The sequence below is a fragment of the Salmo salar genome, chromosome ssa28 (assembly GCF_905237065.1).
Source record: "Salmo salar chromosome ssa28, Ssal_v3.1, whole genome shotgun sequence".
NCBI classification, from domain to species: domain Eukaryota; kingdom Metazoa; phylum Chordata; class Actinopteri; order Salmoniformes; family Salmonidae; genus Salmo; species Salmo salar.
In genome coordinates this window covers 35,834,916-35,852,475 of record NC_059469.1, presented here as the reverse complement: position 1 = coordinate 35,852,475, position 17,560 = coordinate 35,834,916, and the positions used below count along the sequence as shown (strand labels likewise).

General features: G+C 41.4%; 1 protein-coding gene across 1 annotated transcript in view; it reads right to left on the bottom strand.

The window, feature by feature from the left end:
* Positions 1–17,478: 17,478 nt before the first annotated feature.
* LOC123731425 (histidine-rich glycoprotein-like) overlaps positions 17,479–17,560 on the bottom strand; it is an 18,575-nt gene continuing 18,493 nt past the window's right edge. The window contains exon 3 of the mRNA XM_045710003.1: positions 17,479–17,560. This exon is cut by the window's right edge and continues 1,046 nt beyond it. Coding sequence (XP_045565959.1) covers positions 17,479–17,560 — 82 coding nt within the window.

Here is a 17,560-nt window from a genome sequence, read left to right as displayed (position 1 = left end):
ACACATCTGAACACAGTAAAACTAATACTCTCCTTTTTTTCCCACTTCTTTGTCTTTCTTTTCTCCTGAATGTTTTACACTTCTGACACATTTACAGTCAAGTATTGAATTGGTTTTAAGCCAAGGCTAGACCGAGTTTCCATCATATTTCTTACACCAACCAGTACTCTCCTTTTAAAGTGAACAAGACCACACGGAGGTAGTGGAAGACAAGATAATTTGGATGTACAAGTGATAAAAGTTACGACAGAGAGAGAAAAAGACAGAAACCAATATATAAATCAAATCAAATCAATTTTCTTTGGTCACATGCACATGGTTAGCAATAGATAGACTTCAGACTACAGCCCACACAGACAGACTACAGACTACAGCCCACACAGACAGACTACAGACTACAGCCCCACACAGATAGACTACAGACTACAGCCCACACAGACAGACTACAGACTACAGCCCCACATAGATAGACTACAGACTACAGCCTCACACAGACAGACTACAACCCATACAGACAGACTTCAGACTATAGCCCACACACACAGACAGACTACAGCCACACAGATAGAGTACAGACTACAGCCCCACACAGACAGATTTCAAACTACAGTCCACACAGACAGACTACAGACTACAGCCCACACAGACATACTCCAGACTACATCCCCACACTGACAGACTACAGACTACAGCCCCACACAGACAGACTACAGTCCACACTGACAGACTACAGACTACAGCCCCACACAGACAGACTACAGCCCACTCTGACAGACTCCAGACTACAGCCCACACAGACAGAATCCAGACTACAGCCCCACACAGACAGACTCCAGACTACAGCCCCACACAGACAGACTCCAGACTACAGCCCCACACAGACAGACTCCAGACCTACACAGACAGACTCCAGACTACAGCCCCACACAGACAGATGCCAGACTACAGCCCCACACAGACAGACGCCAGACTACAGCCCCACACAGACAGACTACAGCCCCACACAGATAGACTCCAGACTACATCCCCACACAGACAGACTATAGCCCCACACAGATAGACTCCAGACCCACACAGATAGACAGTGATGGTGCTATAAAGGCGTCAGCATGTATCAGTTTGGCTGGCGCCTAGCCAAACTTGGTCAGGCGAACCGAACGAGTGTGCTCACATACCCGTTTAAAAGACCTTCACTTGAAAAAAAATTGACTGAGACGCCATAGCCAGCACTCTATACACTTCCTCATAAATATTCAGAATTAATGCAAGATAACTCAATAAATAAATGTTGACTTTTCTGCCTTCGAAATCTTAGTTGGCCACTTTTACGTCTAACTAAGATGTTCGGTGCAGAATTGTTATTTTTAAAAGTGAAACATTATGCATGAAAACAGGTATCTCTCGTTGAATGACAACAACAACTTCATTAAAGAATCCCTACTGTTGACCAATCACCGGCGAAGGAGCGTAGACTTCAGGCTAATGACGTCGGCTACCGACTTAGGGCCTGCCTCGAGAAATGTTTTTGTGTCCACAAACAGCTGAAAAAATCCTTACCAAAGACCAAAACAAACAAAAACATCACAAAATGTATTTTTAACGAACTGTTCCAAAAAATGTCGTATGGGAAGCATGCCTTAGAATGGCCCCCCAACATAAAGCACTAAGCACCATGGGAAATGACATTCCGTGTGGACATGACAAATCTCTGTCACTGAGGTAAATTGGTAAGTGGATTCAGATACAAGAATGATAAAAGCTTTCTGCGTAAAGTGAAGTAGCCTCTTCCTCCTTTAGAAAATGTCTTCGTCTTCCTGTTTTTAATGACATATTTTGAGTTGAATTATGTTCCTGCCCACTGGGCACACACTGGTTGAATCAACGCTGTTTCCACATCATTTCAACAAAAATCACGTTCAACCAACGTGGAATAGACGTTAAATGGAAGTCTGTGCCCAGTGGGTGGTCTGTTCAGCCTATAGGCACATGGCTATAGGCACATGGCTATGACATGCACGTGAAATCAATGTATATTTACTGTAGCGAGAAACAGGCTGACAGCAGCCACTGGTCCTCCTCAGGCTGTTGAAGAACACAAATCTATTAAAAAATGGCTCGACCATGTGCAACTGACCAGAAATAAAAGAAATTAGATCAAATCAAATCTTATTGGTCACATACACACTGTTAGCAGATGTTAATGTGAATGCAGCAAAATGCTTGTGCTTCTAGTTCTGACAGTGCAGCAATATCTAACAAGTAATCTAACAATTTACCAACACCTACCTAATACACACAAATCTAAAGGGGTGAATGAGAATATGTACATATAAGTATATGGATGAGCGATGGCCGAGCGGCATAGGCAAGGTGCAGTAGATGGTATAAAACACAGACAGACAGACAGACAGACAGACAGACAGACAGACACACAGACAGACACACAGACATACACACAGACATACACACAGACATACACAGACACACAGACACACACAGACAAACACACAGAGAAACACACAGACACACACACACACAGACACATACAGACACACACAGACACACACAGACTAGAGGTCGACCGATTATGATTTTTCAACACCCATACCGATACAGATTATTGGAGGACCAAAAAATGCCGATACCGATTAATCGGCCGATTTTTATGAATATATTTGTAATACTGATAATTATAACAATACTGAATGAATACTTTTATTTTAACTTAATATAATACATAAATAAAATCAATTTAGTCTCAAATAAATAGTGAAATGTTCAATTTGGTTTAAATAATGCAAAAACACTGTTGGAGAAGAAAGTAAAAGGGCAATATGTTCCATGTGAGAAAGCTAACGTTTAAGTTCCTTGCTCAGAACATGAGAATGTATGAAAGCTGGTGGTTCCTTTTAACATGAGTCTTCAATATTCCCAGGTAAGAAGTTTTAGGTTGTAGTTATTATAGGAATTATAGGACTATTTCTCTCTATAGTATTTGTATTTCATATACCTTTGACTATTGGATGTTCTTATATATAGTATTGCAAAGCCTAATCTCGGGAGTTGATTGACGTGAAGTCATAAACAGCGCAATGCTTGAAGCACAGCGAAGAGCTGCTGGCAAACGCAGGAAAGTGCTGTTTGAATGATTGCTTACGAGCCTGCTGCTACCTACCACCGCTCAGTCAGACTGCTCTATCAAATATCAAATCATAGACTTTATTATAATATAATAAACACACAGAAATACGAGGCTTAGGTCATTAATATGGTTAAATCGGGAAACTATTATTTCGAAAACAAAACGTTTTTTCAGTGAAATACGGAACCGTTCCGTATTTTTTATTATTATTATTAATGTTATTTATTTTTTGAATTTATATAAAATATATGTCATAGTTTCCTTTTTGATGATCACAATCTTGTGAAACCCGAACCCTACAAGATCCCCCCCACAGTTCCCCAATAGCTGTCCCTCAACCCTCCAAGATCCCCCCCACAGTTCCCCAATAGCTGTCCCTCAACCCTCCAAGATCCCCCCCACAGTTCCCCAATAGCTGTCCCTCAACCCTCCAAGATCCCCCCACAGTTCCCCAATAGCTGTCCCTCAACCCTCCAAGAACCCCCCCACAGTTCCCCAATAGCTGTCCCTCAACCCTCCAAGAACCCCCCCCACAGTTCCCCAATAGCTGTCCCTCAACCCTCCAAGATCCCCCCCACAGTTCCCCAATAGCTGTCCCTCAACCCTCCAAGAACCCCCCCACAGTTCCCCAATAGCTGTCCCTCAACCCTCCAAGAACCCCCCCACAGTTCCCCAATAGCTGTCCCTCAACCCTCCAAGAACCCCCCCACAGTTCCCCAATAGCTGTCCCTCAACCATTCAAGATCTATCCCACAGTCCCCCCTCCCCCGGAAGAAAAAAAAAAAAATACAATTATTTCCATTCCCCACCCCCAAGAACCCCCCAATGCACCAACAACCAAGAGAATGAACTAAAGAGAAAAAAGGAAAAGACAGAAGAAAACAGCAAACAACAATGCAAAAATCATCCAGGAGACAAGGACAACTGAAATCATAACAGCAATGCCTACTTTATATGTTTGTGTGCATGTCTGGCACTATTACATGTATGTGTGTGTTCTTGTATGTGTTTATTCGAATGAGAGTGTGTGTATATGCATGTGTACAAACACCTGCACGGCATCAGCCTCAGGCAAACCGGCATTAGTTGTAAAAACACTGACACTTAGTGTCATTCAAATGTACTTTTTATTATGTTTTATTTTGACTTTTATTTTCCTTTATCTTTTGACCATCATTCTCTCTCTCACACAGCAACTCCACTCCCACTTGTCTCCAATTCCACATCCCAACCCTCAGCTTCCCTCAGCCCATCCCATCTATCTCTGCTGGCCACCCACTTCGTGTTTCTACGCAACACATATCCTTCAACTATGCTATGATGTTTAACGTACAATTTCAATCTATCTAATCGAATAGAATCTACAGATTGAGTGTTGAAGATAAATACTTTTACTAAGAGTATTAGTATATTAGTAATTGACCGTTCCGTATTTTATCGAATGAGTGGCATCCCTAAGTCTAAATATTGCTGTTACATTGCACAACCTTCAATGTTATGTTATAATTATGTTAAATTCGGGCAAATTAATTACGGTCTTTGTTAGTAAGAAATGGTCTTCACACAGTTCGCAACGAGCCAGGCAGCCCAAACTGCTGCATATTCCCTGACTCTGTTGCACAGAATGCAAGAGAAGTGACACAATTTCCCTAGTTAAAATAAATTCATGTCAGCAGGCAATATTAACTAAATACGCAGGTTTAAAAATATATACTTGTGTATAGATTTTAAGAAAGGCATTGATGTTTATGGTTAGGTACACATTGGTGCAACGACTATGCTTTTTTCAGGAATGCGCTTGTTAAATCATCACCTGTTTGGCGAAGTAGGCTATGATTCAATGAGAAATTAACAGGCACAGCATTGATTATATGCAATGCAGGACAAGCTAGTTAACCTAGTAATATCATAAACCATGTGTAGTTAACTAGTGATTATGTTAAGATTGATTGTTTTTTATAAGATAAGTTTAATGCTAGCTAGCAGCTTACCTTGGCTTCTTGCTGCACTCCCGTAACAAGTGGTCAGCCTGCCAAGCAGTTTCCTCGTGGATTGCAATGTAATTGGCATCCAAAAATGCAGATTACCGATTGGTATGAAAACTTGAAATCGGCCCTAACTTAAAATCGGCCCTAATTAATCGGACATGCCGATTAATCGGTCGACCTCTAACACAGACACAGACACACAGACAGACACACACACGCAGACACACAGACACATAGACACACACACACAGACAAACAGATGCACACACAGACACACACACAGACAGACAGACAGACACACAGACATACACACATACACAGACACAGACAGACGCGCACACAGACAGAAACACACAAACACAGACACACAAACACAGACAGACACACACACAGACAGAAACACACACAGACAGAAACACACAGAAACACACACAGACAGAAACACACAGACACACACAGACAGACATACAAACAGACAGACACATACATACACACACACACAGACGCGCACACATTAGGTCATACATTCCTACCCCTTCAATCATTAGCATTTTCAATTTAAATGAGACAAGGCCTCAGACATTCATTAGCATATCCATTTAAATGAGACAAGGCCTCAGACTTTAGACTTAAAGACGCATTCTGTGATTGCTACAGGCATTTTTAGACATTTCAATTCATGTTACTGTATATAGCCATTGAGTCTTGACGAATATAACTTTAAAAAAAAGCGTCATGAGCTTTATTCAACTGTTGTACCCCAATCCGAACCCCGAAAATATACATTTTGATATGTTGGATGGTCAGTCCTTGCATCCGTAGCTCTGTCTATGATTTCACAGTGGCAGGGTATCTGCTTTGTTATTTTTTGAACTTCAGATTGCCCCTTTAAAGGATGTAACATTAGTAGTCATTTTGTTTTTCAACTCCAGGCTATTTTTTTTTCTGGTCCAGTGATGAACAAGATTACACATGTTTGGTGAAGCAAGACTATCAACTCACTAACCACAACTAATTTAAATTATCCTTCCTCTTCCTCATCTAACTTGCATTAAGAGACATAGGAAATACCCCGCAGATAATGTAAGTGGTTTGACATGCGATTGCAATGAATATAAATCATGTTAATTATCTTTGCGGGGAGATCCATTGTGATCCATTGTGTGGTGATCCATGGTGATCTGTTCAGGGTTAAGCAAGGTTGTAGTGGTCAACCTCTGACTCCATAGGTCAGTCTGTGGTTCTCACTTAGGTCCTCCCCAAGGGCAGACAACCAATCATAAGGGTCAGTGAAAAGGTCTCTCCTTTTCTCCCTCCATTTGTTTCTATGTAATGAGAATGGCTGAATGTGTCTGTTTAATAACTGGGAGAGGATAAGTAAATGAAAGTTACCAGCCTCAGAAATTGCAGCCCAAACAAATGCTTCACAGAGTTCAAGTAAGAGACACATCTCAACATCAAGTGTTCAGAGGAGACTGCATGAATCAGGCCTTCATAGTCGAATTTCTGCAAAGAAACCACTACTAAAGCACACCAATAAGAAGAAGAGACTTGCTTGGGCCAAGAAACACGAGCAATGGACATTAGACCGGTGGCAATGTGTCCATTGGTCTGATGAGTCCAAATTTGAGATTTTTGGTTCCAAACGCCGTGTAGGTAAGGTGAGTAGGTGAACGAATGATCTCTGCATGTGTGGTTCCCACCGTGAAGCATGGAGAAGGAGGTGTGATGGTGTGGGGGTGCTCATATAAATCTAATATATGCCATTTAGCATATATTTAGCATGACAATCATAATGTTGAATAGTGTCTGGGTTATATCCATGTGACTGTGGTTATACAAGTGAATACCACAATCCTTTATGTTCAACATGGAATAATTTGGTTATAATTGTTATTTGGGGAAGGGGGGTTGTAACAATCACATGTAGGGCTTAATTCATGCTTTTGCATTACCTGGAATGGGACCAGAGACTAGAACAGTTTGACCTGGAATGGGGTCCAGAGACTAGAACAGTTTGACCTGGAATGGGGTCCAGAGACTAGAACAGTTTGACCTGTAATGGGTCCAGAGACTAGAACAGTTTGACCTGGAATGGGGTCGAGACTAGAACAGTTTGACCTGTAATGGGTCCAGAGACTAGAACAGTTTGACCTGGAATGGGGTCCAGAGACTAGAACAGTTTGACCTGGAATGGGTCCAGAGACTAAAACAGTTTGACCTGGAATGGGGTCCAGAGACTAGAACAGTTTGACCTGGAATGGGTCCAGAGACTAAAACAGTTTGACCTGGAATGGGGTCCAGAGACTAGAACAGTTTGACCTGGAATGGGGTCCAGAGACTAGAACAGTTTGACCTGGAATGGGTCCAGAGACTAAAACAGTTTGACCAGGAATGGGTCCAGAGACTAGAACAGTTTGACCTGGAATGGGTCCAGAGACTAGAACAGTTTGACCTGGAATGGGTCCAGAGACTAGAACAGTTTGACCTGGAATGGGGACCAGAGACTAGAACAGTTTGACCTGGAATGTGGTTTTAATTTGTATGGGTTTTAATTTGAGCATTAAACAGTGAGTTAATTGGATAATACTGTCTAGCAAAACATTTGAGGATTTTAGAGGAACTCTTAACAGCCCCCACCCCCCACCCTTTAACTTGTTGTATTATCCGTTCTCAAGGGGTGAGACAATTGTCTGCTGAATCAGGATTTAAAGAAGATTACAGATGAGAAAGGATGACAGACAGAGATTAGGGAGGAAGGGAGGAAGAGAGAGAGAGGAGGAGGAGTAAAATGATGAGACAGAATGGTCAATATATCTACTGTCCAATCTCTCCATTAGATTGTATGTTCCCATTTCATATGAAACTTGATTCCACATTTCCCTGTACATCATGTATTATTTGAGATATAAGGACAATGCATTTAACAATACAGTATGGCCAGAAACCCTATATTTTGTCGAGACCCTTCCCTTCAGTCTCAGAAGGGGGACAACATCCCATCTCCACTTCCAAAACCCTCCCTCTAGAAAATCTAATTAAAATAAACTAGTTTCTGTCTGTTCGGAATGACTTCAGAGCTCAATTCATTCATTAACTCATTCATTAAACTAATCTAGATTATATCTGCTGTCCCTGTAGAATGTTTCTGGTCCTTCATAGAACCCTATTAGGTTCCAGGTAGAACCTTTTTTGGTTCCTGTGGAATCTCACCCGCCATATTACACTCAATGGACTAGTCTTGTGTATTGTGTGCTAGTCATCACCTTAACACAGAGAGGCATCTTGAGCTGAACCTCATCCTTTCTTTTTAAGCCTTTTCATTTAACTTGTTTCTGAGGCCACCAAACCAATAAACCAATTCACCTGGAAGTCTGAGTGTTTAAACTAGTGATCAATGAGGGGATTTTTGTCTGTGCCTCTCTGCCTGCTGCAGAGGGAGGTAGAGTTAGAGAGTTCACACTGCAACCATAGCAACATGACATGACTGGGGCGTTAGAAACTACCACACCAGAGCGTCTCTCGTGGACTCCGTATCCATTTTATCATTTGCTGTTTTTCCTTAATTTCTTCTCAACCAGGTGGAGAAAGAAAATCATTAGAGAACAGGGAAAATACATATGTAGTAGTAGTATTAGTATTACTAGTAGTTGTAGTATTAGAAGTACTAGTAGTAGAAGTAGTAGAAAATAATAATAATTATTAGTAGTAGTAGTTGTAGTAGAATAATTAGTAGTAGTAGTAGAGGTAGTAGAATAATTAGTAGTAGTAGTAGCAGAGGTAGTAGAATAATTAGTAGTAGTAGTTGTAGTTGTAGTAGTAGTGGTAGAATAATTAGTAGTAGTAGTAGTAGTGGTAGAATAATTAGTAGTAGTAGTAGCAGAGGTAGTAGAATAATTAGTAGTAGTAGTTGTAGTAGTAGTCATAGAATAATTAGTAGTAGTAGTAGCAGAGGTAGTAGAATAATTAGTAGTTGTAGTAGTGGTAGAATAATTAGTAGCAGTAGTAGTAAAGGTAGTAGAATAATTAGTAGTAGTAGTAGTAGTAGAGGTAGTAGAATAATTAGTTGTAGTAGTAGCATTGGTAGTGGAACTAGAAGTAGTAGAAGTACTATTAGTAGTGGTTGTAGTAGTAGTAGGGAGTAGTTGCAGTAGTAGTAGTAGTAGTAGTAATAGCAGCGGCAGCAGTAGTAGTAGTAGAAAAGGGAAAGGAGGATACCTAGTCAGATGTACAACTGAATGCCTTCAACTGAAATGTGTCTTCCTCATGTAACCCAACCCTTCTGAATCAGAGAGGTGCGAGGGGCTGCATTAATCCACATCCACGTCTTCGGCGCCCGGGGAACAGTGGGTTAACAGCCTTGCTCATGTGCAGAACGAATAATTTTTACCTTGTCAGCTCGGGGATTCGATCCGGCAACCTTTCGGTTACTGGCCCAATGCATATGAGTACTATATGAGCTACTGTTCTATATGAGTACTATACGAACTACTGTACTATATGAGTACTATATGAGCTACTGTACTATATGAGTACAATATGAACTACTGTACTATATGAGTACTATATGAGCTAGTGTACTATATGAGTACTATATGAACTACTGCACTATATGAACTACTGTACTATAAGGGTACTATATGAGCTACTGTACTATATGAGTACTATATGAACTACTGTACTATATTAACTACTGTACTATATGAACTACTGTACTATATGAGTACTATACAAATGACTGTACTGTATGAGAACTATATGAACTACTGTACTATATGAACTACTGTACTATATGAACTACTGTACTATATGAGTTCTATATGAACTACTGTACTATATGAGTACTATATAAATGACTGTACTATATGAGAACTATCTGAACTACTGTACTATATGAGTACTATATAAATTACTGTACTATATGAGAACTATATGAACTACTGTACTATATGAGCTACTGTACTATAAGAACTATTGTACTATATGAGTACTATATGAGTTACTGTATTATATGAAACCTATATGAACTACTGTACTATATGAACTACTGTACTATATGAGTTCTATATGAACTACTGTACTATATGAGTACTCTACAAATGACTGTGCTATATGAGTACTATATAAATGACTGTACTATATAAGAACTATATGACCTACTGTACTATATGAGCTACTGTACTATATGAGTACTGTGTGAGCTACTGTACTATATGAACTATTGTACTATATGAGTTACTGTACTATATGAGTACCCTATGAACTACTGTACTATATGAACTACTGTACTATATGTGTACTATATGAATTACTGTACTATATAAACAACTGTACTATATGAACTACTGTACTATATGAACTACTGTACTATATGAGTACTATATGAGTTACTGTACTATATGAATACTATATGAGCTACTGAACTATATGAGTACTATATGAGTAGTTGTGGTAGTAGTAGTAATAGAAGTAGTACAATTATTAGTGTTAGTAGTAGTAGTAGAAGTAGTAGTAGTAGTAGCAGCAGTTGTAGTAGTAGTAGAAGTAGTGCAATTATTATTGTTATTATTAGTGGTAGAATAGTACAATTATTATTGTTATTATTAGTGGTAGAGTAGTACAATTATTATTGTTGTTATTAGTAGTAGAAGTAGCAAAAGTACTCTCTGGCTCCTGGACTCACCGGACACTGTCTGCTGATAGACTTTACAAGAACAGTGGAGGCTCCACAAAGGAGGAAGGGGAGGACTATCCTCCTCAGTGAATTTCATAAAAATAAAACATTAAAGAAGTTATCATTTTTAGATAAAGCTATACTAAATACACTATATATACAAAAGTATGTGGACACCCATTCAAATTAGTGGATTTGGCTATTTCACCCACACCGTTAATAACTGGTGTATAAAATCGAGCAAACAGCCATGCAATCTCCATAGACAAACATTGCCAGTAGAATGGTGTTACTGAAGAGCTCAGTGACTTTCAACGTGGCACTGTCATGATGCCACCTTTCCAACAAGTCAGTTCATCAAATGTCTTCCCTGCTAGGGCTTCCCCGGTCAACTGTAAGTAGTGCCAACTGTAAAGTTTGGTGGAGGAGGAATAATGATCTGGGGCTGTTTTTCATGGTTCGGGTTAGGCCTCTTAGTTCCAGTAAAGGGACATTTACAGCACAAAATTATATTCTAGACGATTCTGTGCTTCCAACTTTGTGGCAATAGTTTGGGGAAGGCTCTTTCCTGTTTTTTTGGCATGACAATGCCCCCGTGCACAAAGCAAGGCCCATACAAAAATGGTTTGTTGAGATTGGTGAGGAAGAACTTGACTGGCCTATATAGAGCCCTGACCTGAACCCCATTGAACACCTTTGGGAGGAATTGGAATGACGATTGCAAGCCAGGTCTAATCGCCCAACATCAGTGCCCGACCTCACTCATTTTCTTGTGGTTGAATGCAAGCAACATGTTCCAACATCTATTTGAAAGTCTTCCCAGAAGGGTGGACGCTGTTATAGCAGCAAAGGGGGACCAATTCCATATTAATGCCCATAATTTTGGAACAAGATTGAATAAGAAACACTGTTTTGCAATGAAGGTCTACAGTAGCCTCAACAGTACTCTGTACGGTAGCACCATGGTATATCCGGAGGACAGCTAGCTTCTGTCCTCCTCTGGGTACATTGATTTCAATACAAAACCTTGGAGGCTCATGGTTCTCACTCCCTTCCATAGACTTACACAGTAATTATTACATCTTCTGGAGGACGTCCTCCAACCTATCAGAGCTTTTGCAGCATGAACTGACATGTTGTCCACCCAATCAAAGGATCAGAGAATGAGTATTGTAGTGAAAGCATAAGCTACAGCTGCTTACCAAGCGGTGCACAACATGTGGTGAGTAGTTGGCTCAAAGAGAGAGAACGACAATAGTAAAACATTTTTTAGCAAATGAATTTCTTCAAAGAGGAAGGAGAAGCAAGAGAGACAGAGAGAGCTAGCTTATTTCGTAGTATTTTTTTCACTTTCACTTACTTAGCTAGTGAATGCAGCTAGCTAGTTTCACCTAATTAAACCCCCGGCTCAAACAGAGAGGGATGCCATGTTAGCTAGATGCCTACGGCTATCCAACACTGGAGGTTTTCCACGTCAAGGTAAGCTTTTGGTTTATTAATTGAGGGCCGCAGGTGTAACTGCTAAACTGCTTTCTGACCGCACTGTACTGATGATTGGAGCGGGTTTGCAAATGCCTTAGTTTGGGGCGGCAGGTAGCCTAGTGGTTAGAGTGTTGGGCCAGTAACCGAAAGGTTCCTGGGTTGAATCCCCGAGCTGACAAGGTAAGAATTTGTCGTTCTGCCCCTGAACAAGGTAGTTAACTCGCTATTCCCCGGTAGGCCGTCATTATAAATAAGAATTTGTTGTTAACTGACTTGCCTAGTTAAACAAAGGTTAAATAAAAAATAAAAAATGTTTAGTTCTAGTAGTTATGGTGACTATGATGTTAGCTAATATGGTTACAACGCTGTCATATGAAGGTTTGGCTTGGAAAGTTTTTTTTCACCTGGTCACAGACAGCTGATGTGTTGTGCACTGAAGTCCACAAGCAAATGAAAAAGGTGAGAGAGAAGGAAAGATATGAGATGGAATTAACGAGCGAAGTGATCATGCTGTTTGCTATTCATTCTGCCGATTCTGGTAAAAAATGTTTCTTAAATGGGAGCAAATGGAACGAAACGGAGGTAAACATACAGTTGAGGTCGGAAGTTTACATACACTTAGGTTGGAGTCATTAACACTCGTTTTTCAACCACTCCACACATTTCTTGTTAACAAACTATAGTTTTGCCAAGTCGGTTAGGACATCTACTTTGTGCATGACACAATACATTTTTCCAACAATTGTTTACAGACAGATTATTTCACTTATAATTCACTGTATCACAATTCCAGTGGGTCAGAAGTTTACCTACACTAAGTTGACTGTGCCTTTAAACAGCTTGGAAAATTCCAGAAAATGATGTCATGGCTTTAGAAGCTATGACATCATTTGAGTCAATTGGAGGTGTACCTGTAGATGTATTTCAAGGCCTACCTTCAAACTCAGTGCCTCTTTGCTTGACATCATGGGAAAATCAAAAGAAATCAGCCAAGACCTCAGAAAAAACAATTGTAGACCTCCACAAGTCTGGTTCATCCTTGGGAGCAATTTCCAAATGCCTGAATGTACCACGTTCATCTGTACAAACAATAGTACTCAAGTATAAACACCATGGGACCACACAGCCGTCATACTGCTCAGTAAATAGACGCGTTCTGTCTCCTAGAGATGAACGTACTTTGGTGCGAAAAGTGCAAATCAATCCCACAACAAAAGCAAAGGACCTTGTGAAGATGCTAGAGGAAACAGGTAAAAAGTATCTATATCCACAGTAAAATGAGCCCTATATCGACATAACCTGAAAGGCTGCCCAGCAAGGAACAAGCCACTGCTACAAAACTGCCATAAAAAAGCCAGACTATGGTTTGCAACTGCACTCTTTGGCCATAATGACCATCGTTATGTTTGGAGGAAAAAGGGGGAGGCTTGCAAGCCGAAGAACACCATCCCAACAGTGAAGCACAGGGGTGGCAGCATCATGTTGTGGGGCTGCTTTGCTGCAAGAGGGACTGGTGCACTTCACAAAATGGATGCCAGCATGAGGAAGAACAATTATGTGGATATATTGAAGCAACATCTCAAGACATCAGTCAGGAAGTTAAAGCTTGGTCACAAATGGGTCTTCCAAATGGACAATGACCCCAAGCATACTTCCAAAGTTGGGCAAAATGGCTTAAGGACAACAAAGTTAAGGTATTGGGGTGTGTCACGTCCTGACCAGCAGATGGAGCTGGTGTAGTAGTTTGGGGGTCAGGACGTGGCAGTCTGGTGTGTGTCTTGTGACTCCTGATCAGGAACAGCTGGGAATCGTTGTTCCTGATTGGGAGTCACATATGTAGGAGTTGTTTGTCACTGGGGTTTGTGGGTAATTGTTTCTTGTTTAGTGTGTTTGCACCTGACAGGACTGTTGGCTGTCAGTTTCCTTCCTTCCTTCCTTCCTTCCTTCCTTCCTTCCTTCCTTCCTTCCTTCCTTCCTTCCTTCCTTCCTTCCTTCCTTCCTTCCTTCCTTGTTTTGTTTTGTTTGTTTGTTATAGTGTTCTTTCTAATTAAATTGAAAGATGAATACTAACTCCGCTGCATTTTGGTCCATTCCTGAAGACAGCCCTTACAGAATTACCCACCAAACAAGGACCAAGCAGCGGAAGAAGGCTGGCGAGGTAAGAGAGACCGGGAGACACCCCCAAGACATTTTTAGGGGGGGGCACAAGGGGAGTTTTGCGGGGCAAGAATGGAGCCCCAGGCCAGCTCCCCGCACTAGCATGGAGGTGCGTGTTCGCAATCTGGTACGCCCAGTACCAGCACCACGCACCAGGAGTCTAGTGTGTCAACCCAGCCTTGCCAGTCAACAGTCGTCATCAGAGCTGCCCGCCAGTCAACAGTCGTCATCAGAGCTGCCCGCCAGTCAACAGTCGTCATCAGAGCTGCCCGCCAGTCAACAGTCGTCGTCAGAGCTGCTCGCCAGTCAACAGTCATCAGAGCTGCCCGCCAGTCAACAGTCGTCATCAGAGCTGCCCGCCAGTCAACAGTCGTCATCAGAGCTGCCCGCCAGTCAACAGTCGTCATCAGAGCTGCCCGCCAGTCAACAGTCGTCATCAGAGCTGCCCGCCAGTCAACAGTCGTCATCAGAGCTGCCCGCCAGTCAACAGTCGTCATCAGAGCTGCCCGCCAGTCAACAGTCGTCATCAGAGCTGCCCGCCAGTCAACAGTCGCCAGAGCTGCCCGCCAGTCAACAGTCACCAGAGAGGTCAGACTGCGCTGAACTGCCGGAGAGGTCAGACTGCGCTGAACTGCCGGAGTGGCCAGACTGCGCTGAACTGCCGGAGTGGCCAGACTGCGCTGAACTGCCGGAGTGGCCAGACTGCGCTGAACTGCGCTGAACACCTAATTTATTATGGGAAGCTTGTGGAAGGCTACCCGACACATTTGAGCCAAGTTAAACAATTTAAAGGCAATGCTACCAAATACTAATTGAGTGTATGGAAACTTCTGACCCACTGGGAATGTGATGAAAGAAATAAAAGCTGAAATAAATAATTCTCTCTACTATTATTCTGACAATTCACATTCGTAAAATAAAGTGGTGATCCTAACTGACCTAAGACAGGGAATTTTTACAAGGATTAAATGTCAGTAATTGTGAAAAACTTAGTTTTAAATGTATTTGGCTAAGGTGTATGTAAACTTTCGACTACAACTGTACAGTTGTAGTAATGGTTGTAGTAACCTCAAGATGGGAAAATGTGAATATCATGTAGCAGCCTAGACCTATCGATGTTACATTGAACTAGGTGAATGGAACATGAATGACAGTCATCCAACACGATGTAATAGAAATAAGTCCATGCTCATAAAAAAAATGTAAATGTTGGCCTCCCTCATCTTAAAATGCACCAACCGCCACTGACAAGAGCAGGTAGCTGAGTTCTCTCCCAGGCAGTAATGTTGTAAGTTCTCCCCTGAGCTCTCCCGGCTATAGCTGTCTCAGCCAGTCCTATAGCATCTGTCTCCTTCTGGTTGTGTCCAAAGTGGCCCCCTATTCCCTACATAGTGCACTACTTTTGACCAGATCCCTATCAGCCCTGGTCAAAAGTAGCGCACTCTAGTGTATAGGGAATAGGGAGCACTTTGGGATGCAGCCTCTTTCTCTGCTGTCTCATTAACACAGGGGTGTCAGTCAGTTCAGTTCACCTGCCCAGCAGACAAAAAAAAAAATCACAGAACATCCACTGAAGCAAATCAGACCTGAATCAAATCAGACCTGACACTTCAATGGTAGATCACTGGCTGCCATCGCCAGTTCCACCCCACAACAAGACTGACTGACTAACCAATCAAATATCTAGTGAAGTCTAGTGCAAAAACAAAAAACAACAACCTTGTATTTCTTGTACTAATACTTACACTTCATTTTTTTCTAGCACTGACTTTGCTGACAACTACATTATATAGGACTAATATACTAACTGTCACGGTTGTCGTATGATGAAGGAGCGGACCAAAGTGCAACGTGATTATCGTTCCACATATTTTATAGAACTAATAAACAAAAACAACAAACCGTGACGAAGAGTTAACATTCACGTACTCAAAACAATCTCCCACAAACCCAGGTGTGAAAAACACCTACATAAGTATGATCTCCAATTAGAGACAACGATGACCAGCTGCCTCTAATTGGAGATCATCCCAAACAAAACCCAACATAGAAATACAAAACTAGAACATAACAACATAGAAAATCTAAACTAGAAAAAAAACTGTCACGCCCTGACCTACTCTACCATAGAAAATAACAGCTTACTATGGTCAGGACGTGACACTAACTATGATTGTAATATGTGGTTGTCCCACCTAGCTATCTGAAGATGAATGTACTGATTATGACTGAGATATGTGGTTGTCCCACCTAGCTATCTGAAGATGAATGTACTGACTATGACTGTGATATGTGGTTGTCCCACCCAGCTATCTGAAGATGAATGTACTGATTATGACTGTGATATGTGGTTGTCCCACCTAGCAATCTTAAGATGAATGTACTGACTATGACTGTGATATGTGGTTGTCCCACCCAGCTATCTGAAGATGAATGTACTGACTGTAAGTCGCTCTGGATAAGAGAATCTGCTAAATGACTACAATGTAAAATGTGCATGCAGTTTGCCTTGTGTTCCCACAGTAACTGGCCAAAGCAGGATCTCACAAGAATATGTCCATACATTTTTATTACGGTAATGGTTTATGAATTGTTTATAAATTGTGTACAAGTAAGTTGTTTTGTTAACAGAATGTTATTTTTTTTTTACCACACTGTGTATTTGCGAAAAACAGGCTGGTTAATTAATCACAGAGGATTTCAGAGGCACAAGAGAGAGTGGCCATACCAAACCTCTGGACTAGGGCTAGGCAATATATCGGGAAAAAACATTATACCGGTATGGATCTACAAATGCAAACGTGTGTGTGTGTCCCCTGCATGTGATTGGTGCTGGTATGTCCAGTGTGATTGGTGTTTACGGAGTTTTGTCCTTCTCTCCATTCACCGAACAAAAGGCAAAGTGTGTGTGTGTGTGTGCGTGTGTGTGTGTGTGTGTGTGTGTGTGTGTGTGTGTGTGTGTGTATGACTAAACCATCATCAGCAGAAGTACCACATGCCATGATTCCGCTAATACACTCCACTGGAAATAGCTATTAAGAGAATTGAGCTCTGTACTTCAGGTGGGTGGGTGGGTGTTTCTGATTGTGTTTCTGAGTGTGTTTCTGAGGGTGTTTC